Raw genomic sequence first — 23,625 nt, 5'->3', positions numbered from 1 at the left:
GGTGTAAAAAATAGGGTATTACATGGTGTATTGCATTGTGTATAACATGGTGAATTACATAGTGTATAACATGATGCATAACATGGTGTATAACATTATGTATAACAAGGTGCATAGCATGTTATATTGCATGGTGTGTTACATGGTGCATAAAATTGTGTATAACATGATACATAACAAGCGGCAAAACATGGTGTATAACATGATGTATAACATGGTGCATAGCATTGTGTATTGCATGATGTATAACATGATTTATTACATGGTGCATAACATAGTGTATGATTTATAACATGACATATAACATTGAGCATAGCATGGTGTGTAACATAGTGCACAACATGGTATATAATATGATGCACAACATTGAGCATAACATGGTGTATCGCATACTGTATAACATGGTGCATTTCATGATGCATAACATGATGCATAACAAGGTGCATAACATTATGCATTAGATGGTGTATAACATTATGTATAACAAGGTGCATAGCATGTTATATTGCATGGTGTGTTACATGGTGCATAAAATTGTGTATAACATGATACATAACAAGGTGCAAAACATGGTGTATAACATGATGTATAACATGGTGCATAGCTTTGTGTATTGCATGATGTATAACATGATTTATTACATGGTGCATAACATAGTGTATGATGTATAACATGACATATAACATTGAGCATAGCATGGTGTGTAACATGGTGCACAACATGGTATATAATATGATGCACAACATTGTGCATAACATGGTGTATCGCATACTGTATAACATGGTGCATTTCATGATGCATAACATGATGCATAACAAGGTGCATAACATTATGCATTACGTGGTGTATAACATGATGCATAACATGGTGTATCGCATAGTGTATAACATGGTGCATTACATGGTGCATAACATGATGCATTACATGGTGTGTAACATGATGCATAACAAGGTGCATAACATGGTGGAAAACATAATATATAACATGGTGCATACCATGGTGTATTGCATGGTGTATTAAATTGTGTATTACATGGTGTATAACATGATGCATAACAAGTTGCATAACATGGTGTATAACAAGGTGCGTAACGTGGTGAATAACATTATGTATAACATGGTGCATAACATGGTGTATTGCCTGGTGTATAAAATGGTGCATTACATGGTGTATAATATGATGCATTACAAGGTGCATAATCTGGTGGAAAACATGATATATAACATGGTGCATAACATGGTGTATTGCATGGTGTATATTTATGGTGCATTACATGGTGTATAACATGATGCATTACAAGGTGCAAAAATGTTGTATAACATGGTGAATTACATGGTGTATAACATGGTGCATAACATGGTGTATTGCATGGTGAATTACATGGTGTACAACATGGTGCATAACATGGTGTATAACATGATGTATCACATGGTGCATAACATTGTGTATGATGTATAACATGACGTATAACATAATGCATAGCATGTAGTGTAACATGGTGTGTAAAATGGTGTATTGAATGGTGCATAACATGGTGTATAACATCGTGCATTACATGGTGTATAGAATGATGCATAACAAGGTGCATAACGTGGTGAATAACATGATGTATAACATGGTGCATAACATGGTGTATAACATGATGTATTACTTGGTGAATACATATTGTATACCATGATGTATAGCATGGTGCATAACATAGTGTATAACATGATGTATAACATGGTGTATTGCATGGTGTATAACATGGTGCATTTCATGGTGTATAACATGATGTATAACATTGTGCATAACATGATATATTGCATGGTGTATTACATGGTGCATAACATGGTGTATAACATTATATATAATATGATGTATAACATGGTGTATTGCATGGTGTATAACATGGTGCATTAAAAGGTGTATAACATGGTGCATAGCATTGTGAATTGCATGGTATATAACATGATAAATAACATGGTACATAACATGGTGTATAACATGATGTATAACATGATGTATTACATGGTGCATAACATAATGTATAACATGATGAATAAAATGGTGCATTACATGGTGTAAAACATGATGCATAACATGGTCCATAACATGGTGTATAATATGATGTATAACATGGTGCATAACATGGTGTATAACATGGTGCATAACATGGTGTATTGCAAACTGTATAACATGATGTATTACATCGTGCAAAATATAGTTTATAACATGATGTATAACATGGTGCATAACATGGTGTATTGCAAACTGTATAACATGGTGCATTACATGGTGTATAACATGATGTATAACATGGTGCATAACATGGTGTATTGCAAACTGTATAACATGGTGTATTACATTGTGTATTACATGGTGTATAACACGATGCATTACATGATGTATAACATGGTGTATAACAAGGTGCGTAACGTAGTATATAACATGATGTATAACATGATGCATTACATGGTGTATAATATGATGCATAACATGGTGCATAACATAGTGTATAACATTATGTATTACATGGTGCATAACATGGTGTATTGCATGGTGTATTAAATGGTGCATTACATGGTGTATAACATGATGCACAACAAGGTGCATAATATGATGTATAACATGTTGCGTAACATGGTGTATTACATGGAGTATAACATGGTGCATAACATGGTGTATAGCATGATGCATAACAAGGTGCATAACCTGGTGATTAGCATGATGTCTATCATGGTGCATAACATGGTGTATAAGATGACGTATAACATGATACATAACATGGTGCATAACATGGTGTATAACATGATGTATTACATGGTGCATAACATAGTGTATAACATGATGTATAAAATGGTACATAACATGGTATACTGTATTGTGTATAACATGGTGTATTATATGGTGTATAACATTGCGCATAACAAGGTGCTTAAAATGGTGTATAACACTGTGTATAACATGGTGTATAACATGATGTATAACATGGTGCATAGCATGGTGTATTGCATGGTGTATTGCATGGTGTATAACATGGTGCATACATATTGTATGACATAATGTATAACATGGTGCATAACATGGTGTATAACATGGTACATATCATGGTATATTGCATGGTGTATAGCATGATACATTACATGGTGTATAACATGATGCATAACATGGTGTATAACATTATGTATAACATGATTTATAACATGATGTATTTCATGATGCATAACATGGTGTGTAACATGATGTATTACATGGTGCATAACATGGTGTATTGCATGGTGTAAAACATGGAACATTACATGGTGTATAACATGATGCATAACATGGTGTATTGCATGGTGTATAAAATGGCGCATCATTATGGCGTATAACATGACGCACAACAAGGTGCATAACATGGTGTATAATACGATGTATTACATGGTGCGTAACATAGTGTACAATATGATGTATAACATGGTGTATTGCATGGTGTATAATATGGTGCATTACATGGTGTATAATATGGTGTATAACATGATGTATAACATGATGTACAACATGATGTATAACATGATGTATTACATCATGCATAACGCGGTGTATTGCATGGTGTATAAAATGGTGCATTACAAGGTGTATAACATGATGATGTATACATTGTGCATAGTATGGTGTATAACATGATGTATTTCATGATGCATAACAAGGTGCATAACATGTTGTATAACATGATGTATACATTGTGCATAACATGGTGCATAACATGGTGTATAACATGGTGCATTACATGGTGTATAACACGAAGCATAACATGATGTATTACATAGTGCACAACATAGTGTATCACATGATGTATAACATGGTGTATAACATGATGTATAACATGGTGCATAGCATGGTGTATTGTTTGGTGTATTACTTTGTGTATAACATGGTGCATAATATAGTGTAGAACATGATGTATAACATGATGCATAACATAGTTTATACCATGATGTATTACTTGGTGCATACATATTGTATGACATGATGTATATTTTGGTGCATAACATGGTGTGTAACATGATGTATTACAAGGTTCATAACATAGTGTATATCATAGTGTATAACATGGTGTATAACATGATGTACAACATGGTGCATAACATGGTGTATAACATAATGTATTACATGGTGCATAACATGGTGTATTGCATTGTGTATAAAATGGTGCATTACAAGGTGTATAACATGATTCACAACAAGGAGCATAACATGATGTATAACATGGTGCGTAACATGGTGTATTGCATAGTGTATTACATGGTGTATAACATGATGCATAACAAGGAGCATAAAATGGTGTATAACATGATGTATTACATGGTGCATAACAAGGAGCATAACATGGTGTATAACATGATGTATACATTGTGCAATACATGGTGTATTGCATGGTGTATTTCATGGTGTATAACATTGTGTATGATATGATTATAACATGGTACATAACATGGTGTTTTACATGGTGTATAACATGGTGCATTACATGGTGTATAACACGATGCATAACATGGTGTATAACATGGTGCATAGCATTGTGTATTGCATTGTGTATAACATGATGTATAACACGGTGCATAACATGATGTATAACAATGTGTATAACATGATGCATATCAAGGTGCATATTATGATGTATAACATGGTGTATTGCATGATGTATGACGTGGTGCATTACATGGTGTATAACATGATGCACAACATGGTGCCTAACATGGTGTATTGCGTGGTGTATAACATGGTGCATAACGTGATGTACAACATGGTGTATTATATGGAGTATAACATGGTGCATAAAATGATATATAACATGGTGCATCACATGATATATAACATGTTGTATTGCATGGTGTATAACATGGTGTATTCTTTTTATGCTGCAGTTTCGTTTTCCAGTTTTGTTTTTAATTAAAGCGCAAGGCTACTCGAGGGCTATCTGCGTTAGTCATTAGTTATTTAGCAGTGTTAGACTAGAGACAAGGCAACAAGCTAGTGAACGCTACCCACCGCCATCTTTGGAGACAATTGTCTACCATAAATTGTGGAACTGACCATCATTTTATACCGCTCTTACGCCCGGAATGGCCAGGTTGCTTAAGGCGTGCGACTCGTAATCTGAGGGTCGCGGGTTCGAATCCCGGTCGCACTAAACATGTTCGCCCTTTCAGCCGTGGGGGCGTAATAACGTGACGGTCAATCCCACTATTCGTTGGTAAAAGAGTAGCCCAAGAGTTGGCGGTGGGTGGTGATGATTAGCTGCCTTCACTATAGTCTTACACTGCTAAATTAGGGACGGCTAGTGCAGATAGCTCTCGAGTAGCTTTTCGCGATATTAAAAAAAACAGACAAATATACCGCTCTCACTGCTGAATGATCGAACATTTTCTACGAAAGGGATTCGAATCTTGGACTTTAACTATTATCTCATGATTCAATCTTAAACTTCTGCTATAAGTTCTTTTCTCAGATTTTATTGTATTATTCTTTTATAGTTTTTTAGCCAGATTTATTAAAAACTTGGCTGAATACTGTTCACCTTTTTTAACAATTGGGGTTAACTATTCAAGTACACTATCACGTGTTTCGGAACTATGTTTACTTGCTGGTGTTACCGCTCAATTATACATGTACACACACACACATATATATATGTACAGTTCCATCATTCACTCACAATGTTGTAACAAACTGTTTTATTCTGTTATTTCATTCAGTGATGTAATAAACATTCAGATTAAAAAACAACAAAATTACTTGCAGTAAGGTACTTCCCGTTTACTTTTTACGAAAGAAGTAAAACGAAAACCTTGATACATTTTCCACACCTATATGTGAAAGTGGGGCGTGGCACGTGGAATGACATTGACTACAGTAACGTACCAGCCCGATCTATCGTTAAAAAAAAATCTTGTATGATATACACCTTGTGGCCAGTGTAGTAATCTTGGTGTTTTATAGGTCACAGTTCACGAAAAAAAACGTTCTGTGTGAGTATAAAAACGACCAGCGGTTCTCTTCGTGTCATAAACTGAACAGTTTCACTCTTGTAGCCGGCTTAAGAGCTATTTGAAACCATGAACACTCTGGTAAGTTGTATTTATTGTACTAAACATGTGTCCTGATTTTGTTTTTCAAAAGTCAATACAGTCAATAATTTTTAATACCGTCAGTAGCATTTAAAATAAACTTATTCATGGAGTTTTGGCACCATAACATTTGATATTTCAGTAACATGGTAAACATTAACATAAAATCCAACATTGTACTTCAGAGTTCTTTGTTAATGGCAGTTCAACTGAACTGAACATAAATAATTAAGAGTTAAAAAGTCAAAAATACCCAAAAAATATATAAACTGTTCTTTTTCTCTGGAGTTTATAAAATGTAGTAAAGTAAAATACGTATTCCCTCAAGATAACAGTTACTAAATTAAACTTTAGTCACATCAAACTAATGTTGAACCGTTATAAAAATACAATGTTTTAAATTATAAGAGTAATATATCAACAACTTGAAGTTATGTTATCGTGTATGTACATTTAAATATCTATATTTAATATTTTATATTTGTATATTCTGAAAGCTATGACATCATTTTTACAGACTGCCCTCACTTTCCTTGCTCTGTGCTCCGTGTCTTTCGCTGGCCTCTTAGGCGGCTTCCTTGGAGGTTTTCCTTACGGAGGTTACCATGGTGGTTACTATGGGGGAGCTGCAGCTGTTACTGGTAGCTCTGCCGTAACCCACAGTTTCGATAACCAACGTGCTCTTAATGGTTATGGTTATGGATATGGCTACGCTGGCTACGGATACCCAGGCTATGGTTATGGTTATGCTGGCTACAAATACCCAGGCTATGGTTATGGTTATGCCGGCTACGGCTATCCAGGCTATGGCTACGGTGCTGGTTATTATGGAGGTCTTGGCTACAAGTTCCACTAAACTGACATCGGTAAGAATCAAAGCATTGAATACCAGTTTTGTTACCTATGGTAAGATGTCCTCAGTATGAAAAGACATTACAATTGTCATCATATTATCGCTGTGTAGTACAAAACTGTCAACGTAACACACATATAATCTTATGAAAAGATAAACCCAAATAATGTATGATATTTGTCAATTAATTTTTATTTTACTTGGTGACATTGTCCTCAAGTCGTGGTGGTGTTCTATGAACTTTCAAAACTAGTATTTTATAATGTTTTGACTAAACTTACAAAACACAAACTACCAGCTGGAACTACAAATCTCACATAGCTATCTATCAAATGTTACTTATTATAAAAACAGTCACCGCTTTAAATGAATTTTTAACAAGAAATATCTGTTTGATTGTATTGGTTATAAATATCTGTATTATAGATATCAGTTACTAACATTCTTTTGCTCTTTATCTTTCCACAGGAAGATTCTACTCTCTGGGAAACCAGACCTTCAAGAAACCATACGTAGACAGTTTAAAATATTTATATCCATGGAGTTCAAGATTATAGTGTAATTAACTTATGTAATAAAGCTCACTTTTTAAAAAAAACACAGTTTTAGTTCCATGTCTACACGTTCATGTTTTATAGTTGAAATAAAACAATATTCCTATAGAACCTTTCAAATACTTATGGTATTAAAATATAGGTCGATATTCTGACAAATTTAACATGAAAAATGGAGTCTTAGGACTGGAATGTTTTAATAAAAATGGTTCTAATGTCACGAAACTTTATGAATCATTGAGTCACTAAGTAACCCAGTATTACAAGTTATATACGTAGATTAAATTTTCTTCATTTTTAAAAATATGTTCGTTTTATTAAGATAAACTTGGCAGACATCTTGGATTCCATGTTTGTATTTTACGACTTATCAAAGTTGCTGTTAATTTGTTTGGGTGAAGAATTGCATATCTTGTCTCTTGTCAGTTATGCAAGTGGTTAAACCTTATCTCTTAAGTTTCCTCGGCAACGCAGATTTAACACACAACACAAACAACATGGACCGTGGTTAATTATATTTCGTATCACCTCACAAATGTGTTTGTTAGCAACATATTTCAATTTGTTGGTAAGTAGTTTTTATTCAGCATTAGTGTCGCAGACAAACGTATACTATCATAAATATGTTCCGTAATATGGAGAAAGTGACCACATTGTTTGTCTGTACGTTGGTCGAATAATGGCTGTGCTAATTGTCACAAAATGAATTAGCAGCCTATACGTCTGCTTATCGGACTTTACCTTCACTGGTACAGCAATAAGTCTGTGGATTTAGACACTAATAACCGGGGGTTGATACCCGTGTTGAGAATAGCATAGAAAGCGCTTTGCGTAGCTTTATGTTATACGACAAACGAACAAATTTCTCCTTATCAATTTATATTCAACTATTAGAACTTTATATATGATACTATAATGGAACTCTTGCTTTTATGATACTCCAAAAACTTTGTTATTGTACGATGTGCAAACCCCAATTTCTCGAAATTTTTATTCACTGTACATGTAGATTTGCAATAGGGGTCACAATTTCTCCTTTTCTCCTTCGTTTCCCGTCACGAAGAACTTTATTTTTCTCCATTCTCAGGGTGTAGATATGATGTAATTAATACGTTACGCGAGGATCTGATGCACTGGCGCCGCATGTAATCGGATATTATATATATATATATATATATGTGTGTGTGTGTGTGTGTGTGAATGAGTGTATATCACACAATATCAAATTCTCGTTTCAGAAAGAAAACGTCTATAACCTAAATCACTCTTTCACAAGTTGTACCCACAATTATTTTCAAAAGCAATTTGAAACGTATAGTGATTTCGATTTATAATATTTAGTAAACAAAACACAACATGGAAACACGAATGTGCTGTCGTAAAGAATTCAAAATTTAACGAGCATTATTAAAAATAAAAGAGAGAGACAAAGTACAGACTCAGAAGAGACTAGCTTTGATTTGACATTTTACTGTGTGTTTAACTGTGACATTTTAAAATACTTACGTTAGTGTTTTTATAAATAAAAAAAATCCTTACTTCTCTTTGACCATACACAGTGAGACAAAAGTGATGTGTGTGTGTGTTTTCTTACAGCAAAACCACATCAAACTACCTGCTGAACCCACCGAGGGGAATCGAAACCCTAATTTTAGCGTTGCAAATCCGTAGACATACCGCTGTACAAGTGGAGGGGAAGTAATGTGTTATTCAACTATCCTAAACTACGTAGTACATATTACTCTTTCCATCATACAACGGAGTTAGCTGTAGTAATGTGTTATTCAACTATCCTAAACTACGTAGTACAGATTACTCTTTCCATCATACAACTGAGTTAGCTGTAGTAATGCGTTATTCAACTATCCAAAACTACGTAGTACAGATTACTCTTTCCATCATACAACGGAATTAGCTGTAATAATGTGTTATTCAACTATCCTAAACAACGTAGTACAGATTACTCTTTCCATCATACAACTGAGTTAGCTGCAGTAATGTGTTATCCAACTATCCAAAACTACGTAGTACAGATTACTCTTTCCACCATACAACTGAGTTAGCTGCAGTAATGTGTTATTCAACTATCCTAAACTACCTAGTACAGATTACTCTTTCCACCATACAATTGAGTTAGCTGTAGTAATGTGTTATTCAACTATCCTAAACTACGTAGAACAGATTACTCTTTTCATCATACAACGGAGTTAGCTGTAGTAATGTGTTATTCAACTATCCTAAACTACGTAGTACAGATTACTCTTTCCATCATACAACTGCGTTAGCTGTAGTAATGTGTTATTCAACTATCCTAAACTACGTAGTACAGATTACTCTTTCCATCATACAACTGCGTTAGCTGTAGTAATGTGTTATTCAACTATCCTAAACTACGTAGTACAGATTACTCTTCCCCATCATACAACTGAGTTAGCTGTACTAAAGTGTTATTCAACTATACTAAACTACGTAGTACAGATTACTCTTTCCATCATACAACTGAGTTATCTGTATTAATTTGTTATTCAACTATCCTAAACTACGTAGTACAGATTACTCTTTCCATCATACAACGGAGTTAGCTGTAGTAATGTGTTATTCAACTATCCTAAACAACGCAGTACAGATTACTCTTTCCATCATACAACTGAGTTACCTGTAGTAATGCGTTATTCAACTATCCAAAACTACGTAGTACAGATTACTCTTTCCATCATACAACTGAGTTAGCTGTGGTAATGTGTTATTCAACTATCCTAAACTACGTAGTACAGATTACTCTTTCCATCATACAATTGAATTAGTTGTACTAATGTGTTATTCAACAATACTAAACTACGTAGTACAGATTACTCTTTCCATCATACAACTGAGTTAGCTGTAATAATGTGTTATTCAACTATCCTAAACTACGTAGTACAGATTACTCTTTCCATCATACAACTGAGTTAGCTGTAGTAATTTGTTATTCAACTATCCTAAACTACGTAGTACACATTACTCTTTCCATCATACAACTGAGTTAGATGTAGTAATGTGTTATTCAACTATCCTAAACAACGTAGTACAGATTACTCTTTCCATCATACAACGGAGTTAGCTGTAGTAATGTGTTATTCAACAATACTAAACTACGTAGTACAGATTACTCTTTCCATCATACAATTGAATTAGCTGTAGTAATGTGTTATTCAAATATCCTAAACTACGTAGTACAGATTACTCTTTCCATCATACAACTGAGTTAGCTGTAGTAATGCGTTATTCAACTATCCAAAACTACGTAGTACAGATTACTCTTTCCATCATACAACTGCGTTAGCTGTAGTAATGTGTTATTCAACTATCCTAAACTACGTAGTACAGATTACTCTTTCCACCATAGAACTGAGTTAGCTGCAGTAATGTGTTATTCAACTATCCTAAAGTACATAGTACAGATTACTCTTTCCACCATACAACTGAGTTAGCTGCAGTAATGTGTTATTCAACTATCCTAAACTACATAGTACAGATTACTCTTTCCACCATACAACTGAGTTAGCTGCAGTAATGTGTTATTCAACTATCCTAAACTACGTAGTACAGATTACTCTTCCCCATCATACAACTGAGTTAGCTGTGGTAATGTGGTATTCAACTATCCTAAACTACGTAGTACAGATTACTCTTTCCATCATACAATTGAATTAGCTGTACTAATCTGTTATTCAACTATCCTAAACTACGTAGTACAGATTACTCTTTCCATCATACAGCTGTGTTAGCTGTAGTAATGTGTTATTCAACTATCCTATACTACGTAGTACAGATTACTCTTTCCATCATACAACTGAGTTAGTTGCAGTAATATGTTATTCAACTATCCTAAACTACGTAGTACAGATTACTCTTTCCATCATACAACTGAGTTAGTTGTTGTAATGTGTTATTCAACTATCCTAAACAACGTAGTACAGATTACTCTTTCCATCATACAACTGAGTTAGCTGCAGTAATGTGTTATTCAACTATCCTAAACTACGTAGTACAGATTACTCTTTCCAGCATACAACTGAGTTAGCTGTAATAATGTGTTATTCAACTATCCTAAACTACGTAGTACAGATTACTCTTTCCATCATACAACTGAGTTAGCTGTAGTAATATGTTATTCAACTATCCTAAACTACGTAGTACAGATTACTCTTTCCATCATACAACTGAGTTAGTTGTTGTAATGTGTTATTCAACTATCCTAAACTACATAGTACAGATTACTCTTTCCATCATACAACTGAGTTAGCTGTAGTAATGTGTTATTCAACTATCCTAAACAACGTAGTACAGATTACTCTTTCCATGATACAACTGAGTTAGCTGTAGTAATGTGTTATGCAACTATCTTAAACAACGTAGTACAGATTACTCTTTCCATCATACAACTGAGTTAGCTGTAGTAAAGTGTTATCCAACTATACTAAACTACGTAGTACAGATTGTTCTTTCCATCATACAACTGAGTTAGCTGTAGTAATGTGTTATTCAACTATCCTAAACTACGTAGTACAGATTACTCTTTCCATCATACAACTGAGGTAGCTGTAGTAATGTGTTATCGAAACGGGCCCGGCATGGCCAAGCGTGTTAAGGTGTTCGACTCGTAATCTGAGGGTCGCGGGTTCGCATCCCCATCGCGCTAAACATTCTCGCCCTTTCAGCCGTGTGGGCGTTATAATGTGACGGTTAATCCCACTATTCGTTGGTAAAAGAGTAGCCCAAGAGTTGGCGGTGGGTGGTGATGACTAGCTGCCTTCCCTCTAGTCTTACACTACTAAATTAGGGACGGCTAGCACAGATAGCCCTCGAGAAAAGATGACATAAGTTTATTGTGTTGGAAACAGAAAAAAAAACGTTCCTCGTTTTGATTTAGAAATTTATAAAACGACGATTTTCAGGAAACAAAGAACATTTAATTTTTTTTAACTCAGTCTTTCGAGAGTCTCTGCTATCAAGATTATATTTCACATACAGCCAAGTAAAAATGTTTGGACACAAGTTTCTTACATTATTTGGTAGATCAAGGTTTGAGAATCTTCAAGGTAAAGTTTAGAGAAATATTTCTAGCAATGTCGTCTTAAGGTGTTATTATTATAATGAAGGCCAAATACTTTTAGTGACAACATCGGATGAAACGTAATTTTGACAACTTTCTGTTCATTTAAACAATACCCAACGATCGTAGACTCTCACATGCCTACTATTTGTTTGTTTATAAAGTACAAATCTGACAGTCGGTTATTTCCCACCTATCCAACAGTGTATCGAATTTTAATTTTTTGGCGCCATAAGCTTTCAGTCCTTTCCCGCTCAGCTCGTGCTCGCCGTACAACATACTCAAACATTTATAAGGACTTAAATTAGTTTAAGAATTATAATTCTAGTTATATGTACAATGCCTGAGTATGTTACTGTTGTTGTTATCATAAATCTTTGTGGAACTTTTGTGGATTTTCGTTTCGGTTTTCCTATTGTTAAAGTAGAAACTTTTTAGTGTCTGTACTTTTAACTCCAGGTGCAAATACATCTTTCTTTGAAATTTATACAATCCGTAACAATATTAAGTATTCTAGTCTGAATACACTTTACATTAAATGATATTCTATCTTGTTGGTTAATATATACATATATATATAGCTTGCATCTTCGATATAACTTCTTTGTTTTATTTGTCATGTATATACGACGATTGTTGCTGTTTACCAGTCGCTGATGGTCTGATCAAAGTCTTAACGTTTATAATTACCACGTTCAAGTATTGTAAACAGAGACTTCAATCGAGCGAGATATAACCATCAAATTTTGTTATCATAACGCTCCAGATGCGACATTCTAACATTCTGTAGTATCTACCATAGAATGTATTTTTCTCCTATATGTAGGTTAGGTTACGTTTCTCCTGCTCCTTTGCTTACATTACAAATAATACAAAATATTTTGTTGTTTTTGTTCGACGCTTAGGTTTGTTTAGTTCTCACATTTAATATAATGTACTGTTTGAGTATATACATATGGAAATAGAGCACATCATTATCAAAACTGATAAACAAATCTGATATCGTTTGAAACATAAAATAAGGTTTCTGAGGTGAGGTTTTGTGTTTATATTGGAAGCGCTTCAGTGTTTAAAGGTAGATTTCTGTTGTTTTCATTAATATGTTGGAACAAATTGATATTAAGCTTCGATAGAAATAAACAATTGAGAGGAAAACCAGCTATGAGTGTTTCATAAACTATTCTGTACATATATAAATGTGTATATAACAGAAACATTAAAGCACTTGTCACTTATTTGTTTTTCCATATCACAGATTTATGTTGTTGTAAGAAAGTATTTATAAATATTATATAACAACAATTATCCACTCTACATGTGAGCCGTCCAGTTACAAGCCCTTAATTTACACAAGCTATAGATACCCTGAAGTTACTCAAGCTATAGATACCCTGAAGTTACACAAGCTATAGATACCCTTAATTTACACAAGCTAGATGTACCCTGAAGTTACACAAACTACAGATACCCTGAAGTTACACAAGCTACAGATACCCTGAAGTTACACAAGCTACAATGAAAATAATTTCAATGATGAATAATGAATGAAAAAGCATTCTGAAATGCTTTTATAATTTTATTCAATATTTTATGATACAAAGTATACGAGGGCTACATGCAAATAGCCCCTACTAATCTTGAATTTGTTCATTATGTTTTTCGTATATAAGCCTTCAATTTTCAAACTTCTTTACGATAAAATGGATAATATCAACTTACGTTCCCTTGTTCTTCTGAAATATTATAGTTTTAGTTTAAATCTAAATTTAATTTCAAACAGATCTGACGTACTGACCAAGCGTTTGTTGTTTTTGAATTTCGCGCAAAGCTACGCAAAGGCTATCTGCGCTAGCCATCCCTAATTTAGCAGTGTAAGACAAGAAGGAAGGCAGCTAGTCATCACCAACCACCGCCAACTCTTGGGCTACTCTTTTATCTGACCGAGCGTACTGTTTTGCAAAGTTTGGAACAGTTTTATTTAAAATTTAAACTCTCTAACCACAAGAATCGAAATATTTTTGCCTGACTTACTTAGACTGATTCAACCATACTTAGCACTACCCCACTGTTTACCTTAAGGTTTCAGAAAGGTATAAAATAATGTCTTATTTTCAATTATTGAAAACATATTTTATTAAATTCATTCTCGTACACCAGAGTACGCTTTTGAAAAGAATCACTACCAGTTGACGAGATTGTATCAACAATTTTTTTATTAATATACCAAAAGATACATATTATATAAAAATATAGCATACACTTTAACACTATATTAATTTGAATGAGGGTTATCTGTTGTTTTTGGTCGATAGCGCACTTCTGCTGGAACTATAAGAAAAGAAACAGTAAAACATAAAAAGGCTTCTCACCACGACAGTGTTTAAACATATTTCAATTAAAATATTCCAAGTACAGGTTATATTGTTATGACTAACACTTTGGCAGTCTAAGGGTTATATTGTTATGACTAACACTTTGGCAGTCTAAGGGTTATATTGTTAGGACTAACACTTTGGCAGTCTAAGGGTTATATTGTTAGGACTAACACTTTGGCAGTCTAAGGGTTATATTGTTAGGACTAACACTTTGGCAGTCTAAGGGTTATATTGTTAGGACTAACACTTTAGCAGTCTAAGGATTATATTGTTAGGACTAACACTTTGGCAGTCTAAGGGTTATATTGTTAGGACTAACACTTTGGCAGTCTAAGGGTTATATTGTTAGGACTAACACTTTGGCAGTCTAAGGGTTATATTGTTAGGACTAACACTTTGGCAGTCTAAGTGTTATATTGTTAGGACTAACACTTTGGGAGTCTAAGGGTTATATTGTTAGGACTAACACTTTGGCAGTCTAAGGGTTATATTGTTAGGAGTAACACTTTGGCATTCTAAGGATTATATTGTTAGGACTAACACTTGGCAGTCTAAGGGTAACTATAATAAAGAAGTGCGTTACGCTAATATAATAATAGGATGGAAACCGAAGATATATAAGCATAAAGAAGAAGTGTATTGATGTAATACGCTATTAATTTAAGAGACATTAATGTTCCACCACTAATAATTTTCTTCCAGACGCTTTATTGGTATTTATTTGCCACCTAATATTACTTCTCTTCAGTTCCATCTTAGTGCTTTCATAAATGAGGTTAAATTAATAAACAAACAACAAACGCTACAGTTTTAAACCTACTCTACCTCTGAAGAGTACAGTCTTAAACCAACTTTACCTCTAAAGGGTACAGTCTTATCCCTACTCTACCTCTAAAGAGTATAGTCTTAAACCTACTCTACCTCTAAAGGGTACAGTCTTAAACCTACTCTACGTCTAAACAGTACAGTCTTAAACCTACTCTACCTCTAAAGAGTACAGTCTTAAACCTACTCTACCTCTGAAGAGTACAGCCTTAAACCTACTCTACCTCTAAAGGGTACAGTCTTAAACCTACTCTACCTCTAAAGAGTACAGTCTTAAACCTACTCTACCTCTGAAGAGTACAGTCTTAAACTTACTCTATCTCTAAAGAGTACAGTCTTAAACCTACTCTACCTCTGAAGAGTACAGCCTTAAACCTACTCTACCTCTAAAGGGTACAGTCTTAAACCTACTCTACCTCTAAAGAGTACAGTCTTAAACCTACTCTACCTCTGAAGAGTACAATCTTAAACCTACTCTACCTCTAAAGGGTACAGTCTTAACCCCACTCTACCTCCGAAGAGTACAGTCTTAAACTAAGTCTACGTCTAAGGAGTACAGTCTTAATAAACAAACAACAAACGTCTTTAGTTGTGGTGATTGTGTACTTATATATTTTACTAATATTTGAATTTCATGCAGTTATTGTATATATACAAATAGCCTATTTTCTTTTACTGTTAATCGATTACAGTTGGCACAGTAAAGGTTCAACTGGAAGACTAGTCCACTCTTGAAGATGGTTGATACGAACTCACCTCTGTCCTAATACAAGTAGTTATAGGATGAATAGCCTACTGGTTTTTGAACGTAACCGTAATAATTCAGCCCTTGGTTATAGCTCAAACCGCTATAGTAACGTGGGACATAGTTGTAGCCGACGCCTACATATCCCAGCCCATAATTTTGTCCCAACCCGTAGCTGTAGGGAAGGTTGCGGTAACCAGTGTAGTAAACAGGTCTGACGTAGTTGTGATATCTGTAGTGGCCAGTGTAGGGTAGACCATAATCCTGGTTCACATTGACGGAAGACGTTCCGGTGTTGTAGCCGTACGAATATCCACTTAGAGCGACGCTACAAACAGTCATCAGGACGAGGGCAAAGAACTTTATAAAGAAAGAAGGGAGTTGTTAATAAACTGTCTTAAACAAAATATGCCTCTGAAGACTACAGTTTTAAACCAACTCTACGTCTAAAGAGTACAGTCTTACACCTACTCTACCTCTGAAGAGTACAGTCTTAAACCAACTCTATGTCTAAAGAGTACAGTCTTAAATCTACTCTACGTCTGAAGAGTACAGTCTTAAACCAACTCTATGTCTAAAGAGTACAGTCTTAAATCTACTCTACCTCTGAAGAGTACAGTCTTAAACCAACTCTACCTCTGAAAAGTACAGTCTTAAACCAACTCTACTTCTGAAGAGTACAGTCTTAAACCAACTCTACCTCAGAAGAATACAGTCTTAAACCAACTCTACCTCTGAAGAGTACAGTCTTAACCCAACTCTACGTCTAAAGAGTACACGGCTGAAATGGCGAGCATGTTTTGGTGCGACCGGGATTTGAACCCACGACCCTCGGGTTACGAGTCGAACACCTTAACCCACTTGGCCATGTCGGGCCACAAATGAGATATTTGTCATATCGTAATTTTATTTTCATGTAGTATAATTTTCTACATTAATGGTGGTTGGGCTACAAACGTATTTTCATATATGTATGAATTCTCTTCGAAACATTAATAAGTTGGAAGTTACTACACAAACTAATTCATTAGTTTGAAAATCCCAGTAAAAAACATTTTTTAATCCCCGAACGACAACCGTGTCGAGTTTAACTATTTAATGTTGTTGTATTAGATCAACTCATTTTCTGTTAGATACTAAGAAATAGAACTTAAAACGTTGTAGGTACTCACCAGCTTCATGATGTTTGAAAGTTCGAGAAAGCTCTGAATGAAATATTAGGCTTAGTGGTCAAGACTCTGGAGTGATGTCATTGTCTATTCCCGTCTTCCCTGCATCAATTTATATCCTTTTTTTCCTATTATTCTTGCTGATACCAATCATGCTACTGTTAAGATAATTAACGTAATGAAGGCTGAGAAATACCTTTTAACCTCGGTAAATCATTTAACTTCTAGAAATACACGAAAGGCTTAGATAAGAGAAGGAGTATATATTGAATAAAGTATTGTTATGGATTAATAACGGAATTTTTGTAGCATTAGTAAACTTATATTTAAAGCCCTTTAAAAATCTATCGTAATTTCAAAACAAGGTCACGACATTGACACTTCTACCATTGTTTGTTTCAGTGTTGATTACATTCTACATTTTGATGCTCTTGGCCATGAGTAAAAGTAATTAGAAATGCAAAATATGTGTCCCACCTCCTAGGATGTTTAGGTATTGTTTTCACAAAGTTTTTGTTTCCAACAACTATTTCAAGGTATGCATCCGTTAAAGAAGCACATTCAATAAAAATATAGACTTGTTATTTTAGGCTCGCTCTTTCGGCCGTGTGGGCGTTATAATGTGACGGTCAATCCCACTATTCGTTGGTAAAAGAGTAGCCCAAGAGTTGGCGGTGGGTGGTGATGACTAGCTGCCTTCCCTCTAGTCTTACACTGCTAAATTATGGACGGCGAGCGCAGATAGCCCTCGAGTAGCTTTGCGCGAAATTCAAAACAAACAAACAATTTTAGGCTATCAACAGTACGTCATTTTATAAGCAATGAACAGCTTGTACCTTTAAGTTGGTAATACAAGTTTTAATAGAATATCATAAACGTTTAGTTAAACTGGACATTGTACTTCTGTTAAATAAACCACAGACGATGCTGGTTGCAAATGTGTTCATATTCCTAAAGTATATTAAGAACTTGTTAGTATACGGGGAAATATGAAACCATAGTAACCATCACTAGTATGTCCAGTTCTCAGAGCAGATATATTTTCGTTTCAGGTAACCTTTCTTTTTACTCTACAAATATTCTTTGATTCTCCTGAAGGGCAAAGGTCAATTGTTCCAAAGTTCTCAGGGTTTGGGTCTCCTTTGAAACATTACAGATGCTAAATGAAACGTACCAGGTCACAAAATGTATTGGACTGAGAAATAGAAGTCACAATGTTTATTTAATTGTCTCATCTTTCACTTGTTCAGATTAATTAATATTATTAATTACTTTCGGTATTCACCTTTTACATCTAGGGCTCAGCTAATTAGAAAGTTTCTAATTAATTCCGTACAAGGCTAATCGAGAGAGGTCTCATTTATCTAACCCTAATTAGGAAGTGACAATGTTATAGGTTTCAAGAAACAAAATTCAACTTTACTCAATTTCAATTTTAAGTGCACTGGACTTTCTAGTCAGGGAGTCACCTAAACCCTCAACTGGCAACATGCGGATCCGTGGTTAGAATCTCATCACGAAACGCGCTCACTCTTCAGCCGTGTAAAATTATAATGTGACGGCCAACTCAACACCAGCTCTCGGGTTACTCCAATCAAACACTGACCTGGATAGAATGGCAACATATCTAAGATAATTAACAATAATATAGATGCTTATCCTTACAATATTTGTGAGGTTAAATAGGTTATATGGTTCTCTCCTCGGGGTTATATAACTTCGCTCTGTGTTGCAATAGGTAAAAGTGTGTTTTGTTAGTTTGTTGTTAAGAACAAACCATAAGATATGTTCTATCTGCATTTTGCCTGTCACCTATGTGTGTATTTTCTTATAGCAAAGCCACCTACATCAGCTGAGTCTGCCGACGGGAATCGAACCTCTGACTTTAGCTTTTTTAAATCCATAGGCTCACCGCTGTATCAGTGGGGAACCCTATCGCCTGTATAGAAACTTGACTTTTAGCCTAAGAAACCCTTCCTTACCTTTGCAGCTAAGTCATTTCTTAGTAAATCGTGTGATAATATAGTGAACAATTTTAATTTTTAATTATAATACAAAACTTGTTCTCAAGGTAAAGTTCAAATGTATTTGACAAATTCATAATTCAAATTATTTTGAAAAACGTAATTTCTTATTTAACTTGCTTTTTGTGGAAAAGCGTACAAATATTGTTTTTTTATAGCCAGACTTAATTTGTTTAAAGATTAAGTTTTGTTAACAATTGTATCAACAAGACGTAAAAAGTAGAATGTTATTTATGATTCATATACTCAAAAAGAGATTTTTTTGTCTTTCTTTCTCAACGTAAGATAAAGTTGGCCTTTGATGGAAAACATATTGATACACAATAAACATATAACAAGTTATTATTGAGAGGTCATAGGTCGATATTTTAATAGGCAAATTGCATGAATTATTTTGTTCAGACGAAATAATAACCACACTTTCAAAGATCCAAGTTCCGTGAGATTCTTACGTTGGTATTTTAAGTAGCTTTCGTAAATAGTGGATTTTTTTGTTTAATGCTTGAAAAATAAAATTCATATCAATAACAAATTTGATAAAAATTACTTAACTCTCTGTTAAGTTTTAAAGGTATTTCGTTTGCGTTCACGTAGAAACAAATAACAGCCATTTTCTTGTTTAGAAAATAAATGAAATTATGTTCAGTAAAAATGGTTTTGATAAAAATAACCACAAACTAATATCTGAAGAATATAAAAGGTAAAGTTTATTAATCCATGAACTTCTGAAGAAATGTAACAATGAGTCCTAATTACAGTTGTTTCCGGAAACAAAGGTAAGATTCGTCCATTTTTCCAAGCAAGTATCGACAATCACGAGGTTAAAGTCCTGAGGAAGAAATCATGTTGTTTATATTTTATTCATTTATATTATTCAAATTATCCACATATAAACAGTATTAGCATATAAACCTAACATATACTAGTTTTATGTTTAACACACATTATATAGTTTGTGGTTTGTCAAACTACTTTAATATTTCTAGATGTTAAAACCACAATAGTTTCAAAATGGTTTGCTTAAATAATTCTTCCTTTATAAAAATTAAATGAATCATATCTACTTGGAATAACAAAATGTCTAAGTGCAAATTTAATATCTTTTTATAACAATTAATTACATAAAAAACACTATAAATAAATACTTTTGCATTTTTCAGCAGATTTTGACGTAAGGTTTTCTTCTTAGATTCGTGTTTATGTTACAAAAAAAAGTGTGTATCTACCCAAGTTATAAAACAACTAATACATACGTGTCAGTGAATTTACGTTTCGTGACTTCTTAATAGAAACGGCCGAAAGCCCCACGGTAGTATGGATAACCAGCGTAGTTGTGGTGACCCAATCCGTAATTGTAACCACCATAATAGCGTGGAGCGTAATTGAAGCCATGGTACTGGTTGTAGGGATACATATTGTAACCTGGATAGGCGTAGTTGTAGAGACCTTGGTAGCGAGAATAGGGCAGGGTGTCGTGCTGGACGGTCACAGAAGAGTCACCAGTGCTGTAGGAATAGCCTCTTTCACCTGCTGCGAAAGCACCAACAGCCAAAAGGAGAACGAAAACGACCTATATATACCCAACAATATGAGAACCGTTAAAATATTAACTATAATCTAAGATTTATCTTTGTTTGTTTTACGTTAACCAATAATATTAATTGTTTTGTTGTTGGTTTTTACTTTCATCCTTAAGTGAAACAACAATGAGTTCATATATTTTTTGTCTGTTTTTGCTACGTATATTATTTAAAAAGTACTGAATATTTTCTCCGATAATGTTTTATTTACGTGATAAAGTGAAAGTTCGTTGAACGTAGATTACTTTATTATTAGAAACAATGTTCAACTTCAGTGCTAAATTACTTACTAATGAAAACTGAGTGAACGTATTAGAAGCTTACTTTACGTAGAAATTCGAAGACTGAAAGTTATTGGATTTGTGGAAATTCTTTAACTGAATGACTTTAAGCACTACATAAAGTAGATTTAACACCTACTGACTCAAACAACAATCTGAGATATATTACTTCTCGAAAGTTTATGACACTCGAAATTAATAAACTACACGTAAATATTTTAAATGTAACTTTTATTATATTAACACAATTTTTAAAACCAACAACATCAGAACTACATACTGATATATTTATTATACTCACCACCTTCATAATGTAGAGAAACAAGAATTATATCTGTCCAGAAACACTGACTGTATATTCAAGACTTTGATACGATGTGAAGAGACAGTTCTTCGTCTTATATTTATGCTAGATTCAATTCTTATTGTTTTCATAGATTAAAGATAATGTCAAACGTAGGAGGATATCAAAGACTTGACAGTAATCTTCAATCTTGTTTACCTCCATTTCATCTTTCGTCAAACAAACAAGGTCAGAAGAGATGACATAAGTTTATTGTGTTGGAATCCTTTTTCTTTCCTTGGTGTTCACTCCAAACAAAACTGGAATTTTACAAAAATGTCCTAATTTAACTATGAAGGACACTTAGTGAAAAAGTTGACTATTCTAAATCTTTCACAATTAAAACTGCATTTGACATGAACTGGAAAAATCAGACGTGCATTTGCGAGCAAAACTCTTAAGGGCCGGAAGTTCTTTGTAACATCAAAGCTGAATGAAAGTTGTTCCTCTTTGTTTTACTGTAAATCAAGGTTACAAACTTGTGCACAAAAGTCATATTTTTCCCATTAAATTTGTAGTATCAGTTTGTTAGAACACGAAATATATATTTCTTTTTGTTACAGCATTGATGAGATATAATTCTGACAACGATTTGTCCTTTTCAAAGATTAATACTATAAACACACCCTCCTGCACACATTCACAAAGTTATATGTAGGTCCGGGATGGCCAAGCGTGTTGAGGCGTGCGATTCGTAATCAGAGGGTCGCGGGTTCGCATCCCCGTCGCGCCAAACATGCTCGCCCTTTCAGCCGTGGGGGCGTTATAATGTGACAGTCAATCTCACTGTTCGTTGGGAAAAGAGTAGCCCAATAGTTGGCGGTGGGTGGTGATGACTAGCTGCCTTCCCTCTAGTCTTACACTGCTAAATTAGGTACGGCTAGCGCAGATAGCCCTCGAGTAGCTTTGTGCGAATTTCAAAAACAAACAAACAATCAAAACTTATATGTATATACGTGTGAAAATAAAAATGTCCAGAGAAATATAAAAGAAAAGAATGTTTCAAATTCTCAAAGCTCATTACAAAATGCACACAATTTTTTCAAATAAAATAAAAAGGTTTAACGTTTTCACTTATTTATAATCTGTTATTATCGAGTCTCTACTATTATAGATATAATTCCATCGTATTTGAGGTTTTAAAACATGTTTTCCGTTATTTGGTAAATATATGCATATACAGTTAGCACTTTTCAAATAACACCTTTGTTTAAGTTGTTTCTTCTGTAAGCGTGACGTCACTTACATATTAATTGTATATCTTCAATCTTCGTTGAAACATTGTGAACTGAGATTGCATAGGGTGGTAAATAATAAGTACTGTACAGGTCATTATTTGCCATATAACATATTATAGCATTCTGATATCCATATGGTAGTTTTATTTCTGTCTCATACATACATATGCATATATTTACATTTCAAATCGACGATATATTTGCGTATCATATCATACACTTGTACCTTCGCATTATGTTATATAAACACACCTGTATGCTGTATGGAAAACATTGCGTTTGCACATCTTTAATCTACATCACCTATATGTGATGTTGCTTTCCTAAATTATTGTTTATTTTACAATGTCATATAAAACTATATAATTACTTCCTGCACGTGACCTTTTCCAATTGTCAACTGATAGGCTTGTAAGAAGGCACCCACTCAACAGCACATCCTGCCGACTGC

The 23,625-nt window shown here is 34.1% G+C and overlaps 2 protein-coding genes and 2 long non-coding RNA genes across 4 annotated transcripts in view; 1 reads left to right on the top strand and 3 right to left on the bottom strand.

Moving 5' to 3' along the window:
• The window catches only part of LOC143246970 (uncharacterized), a gene marked incomplete in the record, with an annotated part of 413,509 nt that overhangs the window by 332,688 nt on the left and 57,196 nt on the right, over positions 1–23,625 (bottom strand).
• On the top strand, positions 5,936–7,543 carry LOC143246960 (uncharacterized). The gene is made up of 3 exons (XM_076494234.1): positions 5,936–6,092; positions 6,610–6,958; positions 7,414–7,543. Exons 1-2 carry the CDS (start codon positions 6,081–6,083, stop codon positions 6,946–6,948), a joined length of 351 nt encoding a protein of 116 aa, XP_076350349.1. The 5' UTR covers positions 5,936–6,080; the 3' UTR covers positions 6,949–6,958; positions 7,414–7,543.
• Positions 14,402–17,835, bottom strand: LOC143246964 (uncharacterized). Its single transcript, XM_076494237.1, has 3 exons — positions 17,712–17,835; positions 16,551–16,899; positions 14,402–14,922 (listed from the first exon to the last, which is right to left on the bottom strand). The coding sequence occupies exons 1-2, from the start codon at positions 17,718–17,720 to the stop codon at positions 16,558–16,560; spliced, it is 351 nt and encodes a 116-aa protein (XP_076350352.1). The 5' UTR covers positions 17,721–17,835; the 3' UTR covers positions 14,402–14,922; positions 16,551–16,557.
• Positions 20,418–22,010, bottom strand: LOC143246968 (uncharacterized). Its single transcript, XR_013026283.1, has 3 exons — positions 21,895–22,010; positions 20,986–21,302; positions 20,418–20,561 (listed from the first exon to the last, which is right to left on the bottom strand). It is a non-coding gene; the product is annotated as an uncharacterized LOC143246968 (long non-coding RNA).

The sequence above is a fragment of the Tachypleus tridentatus genome, chromosome 3 (assembly GCF_004210375.1).
Source record: "Tachypleus tridentatus isolate NWPU-2018 chromosome 3, ASM421037v1, whole genome shotgun sequence".
Classification (NCBI taxonomy): Eukaryota; Metazoa; Arthropoda; class Merostomata; order Xiphosura; family Limulidae; genus Tachypleus; species Tachypleus tridentatus.
This window is presented reverse-complemented; position numbering and strand designations above follow the sequence as displayed.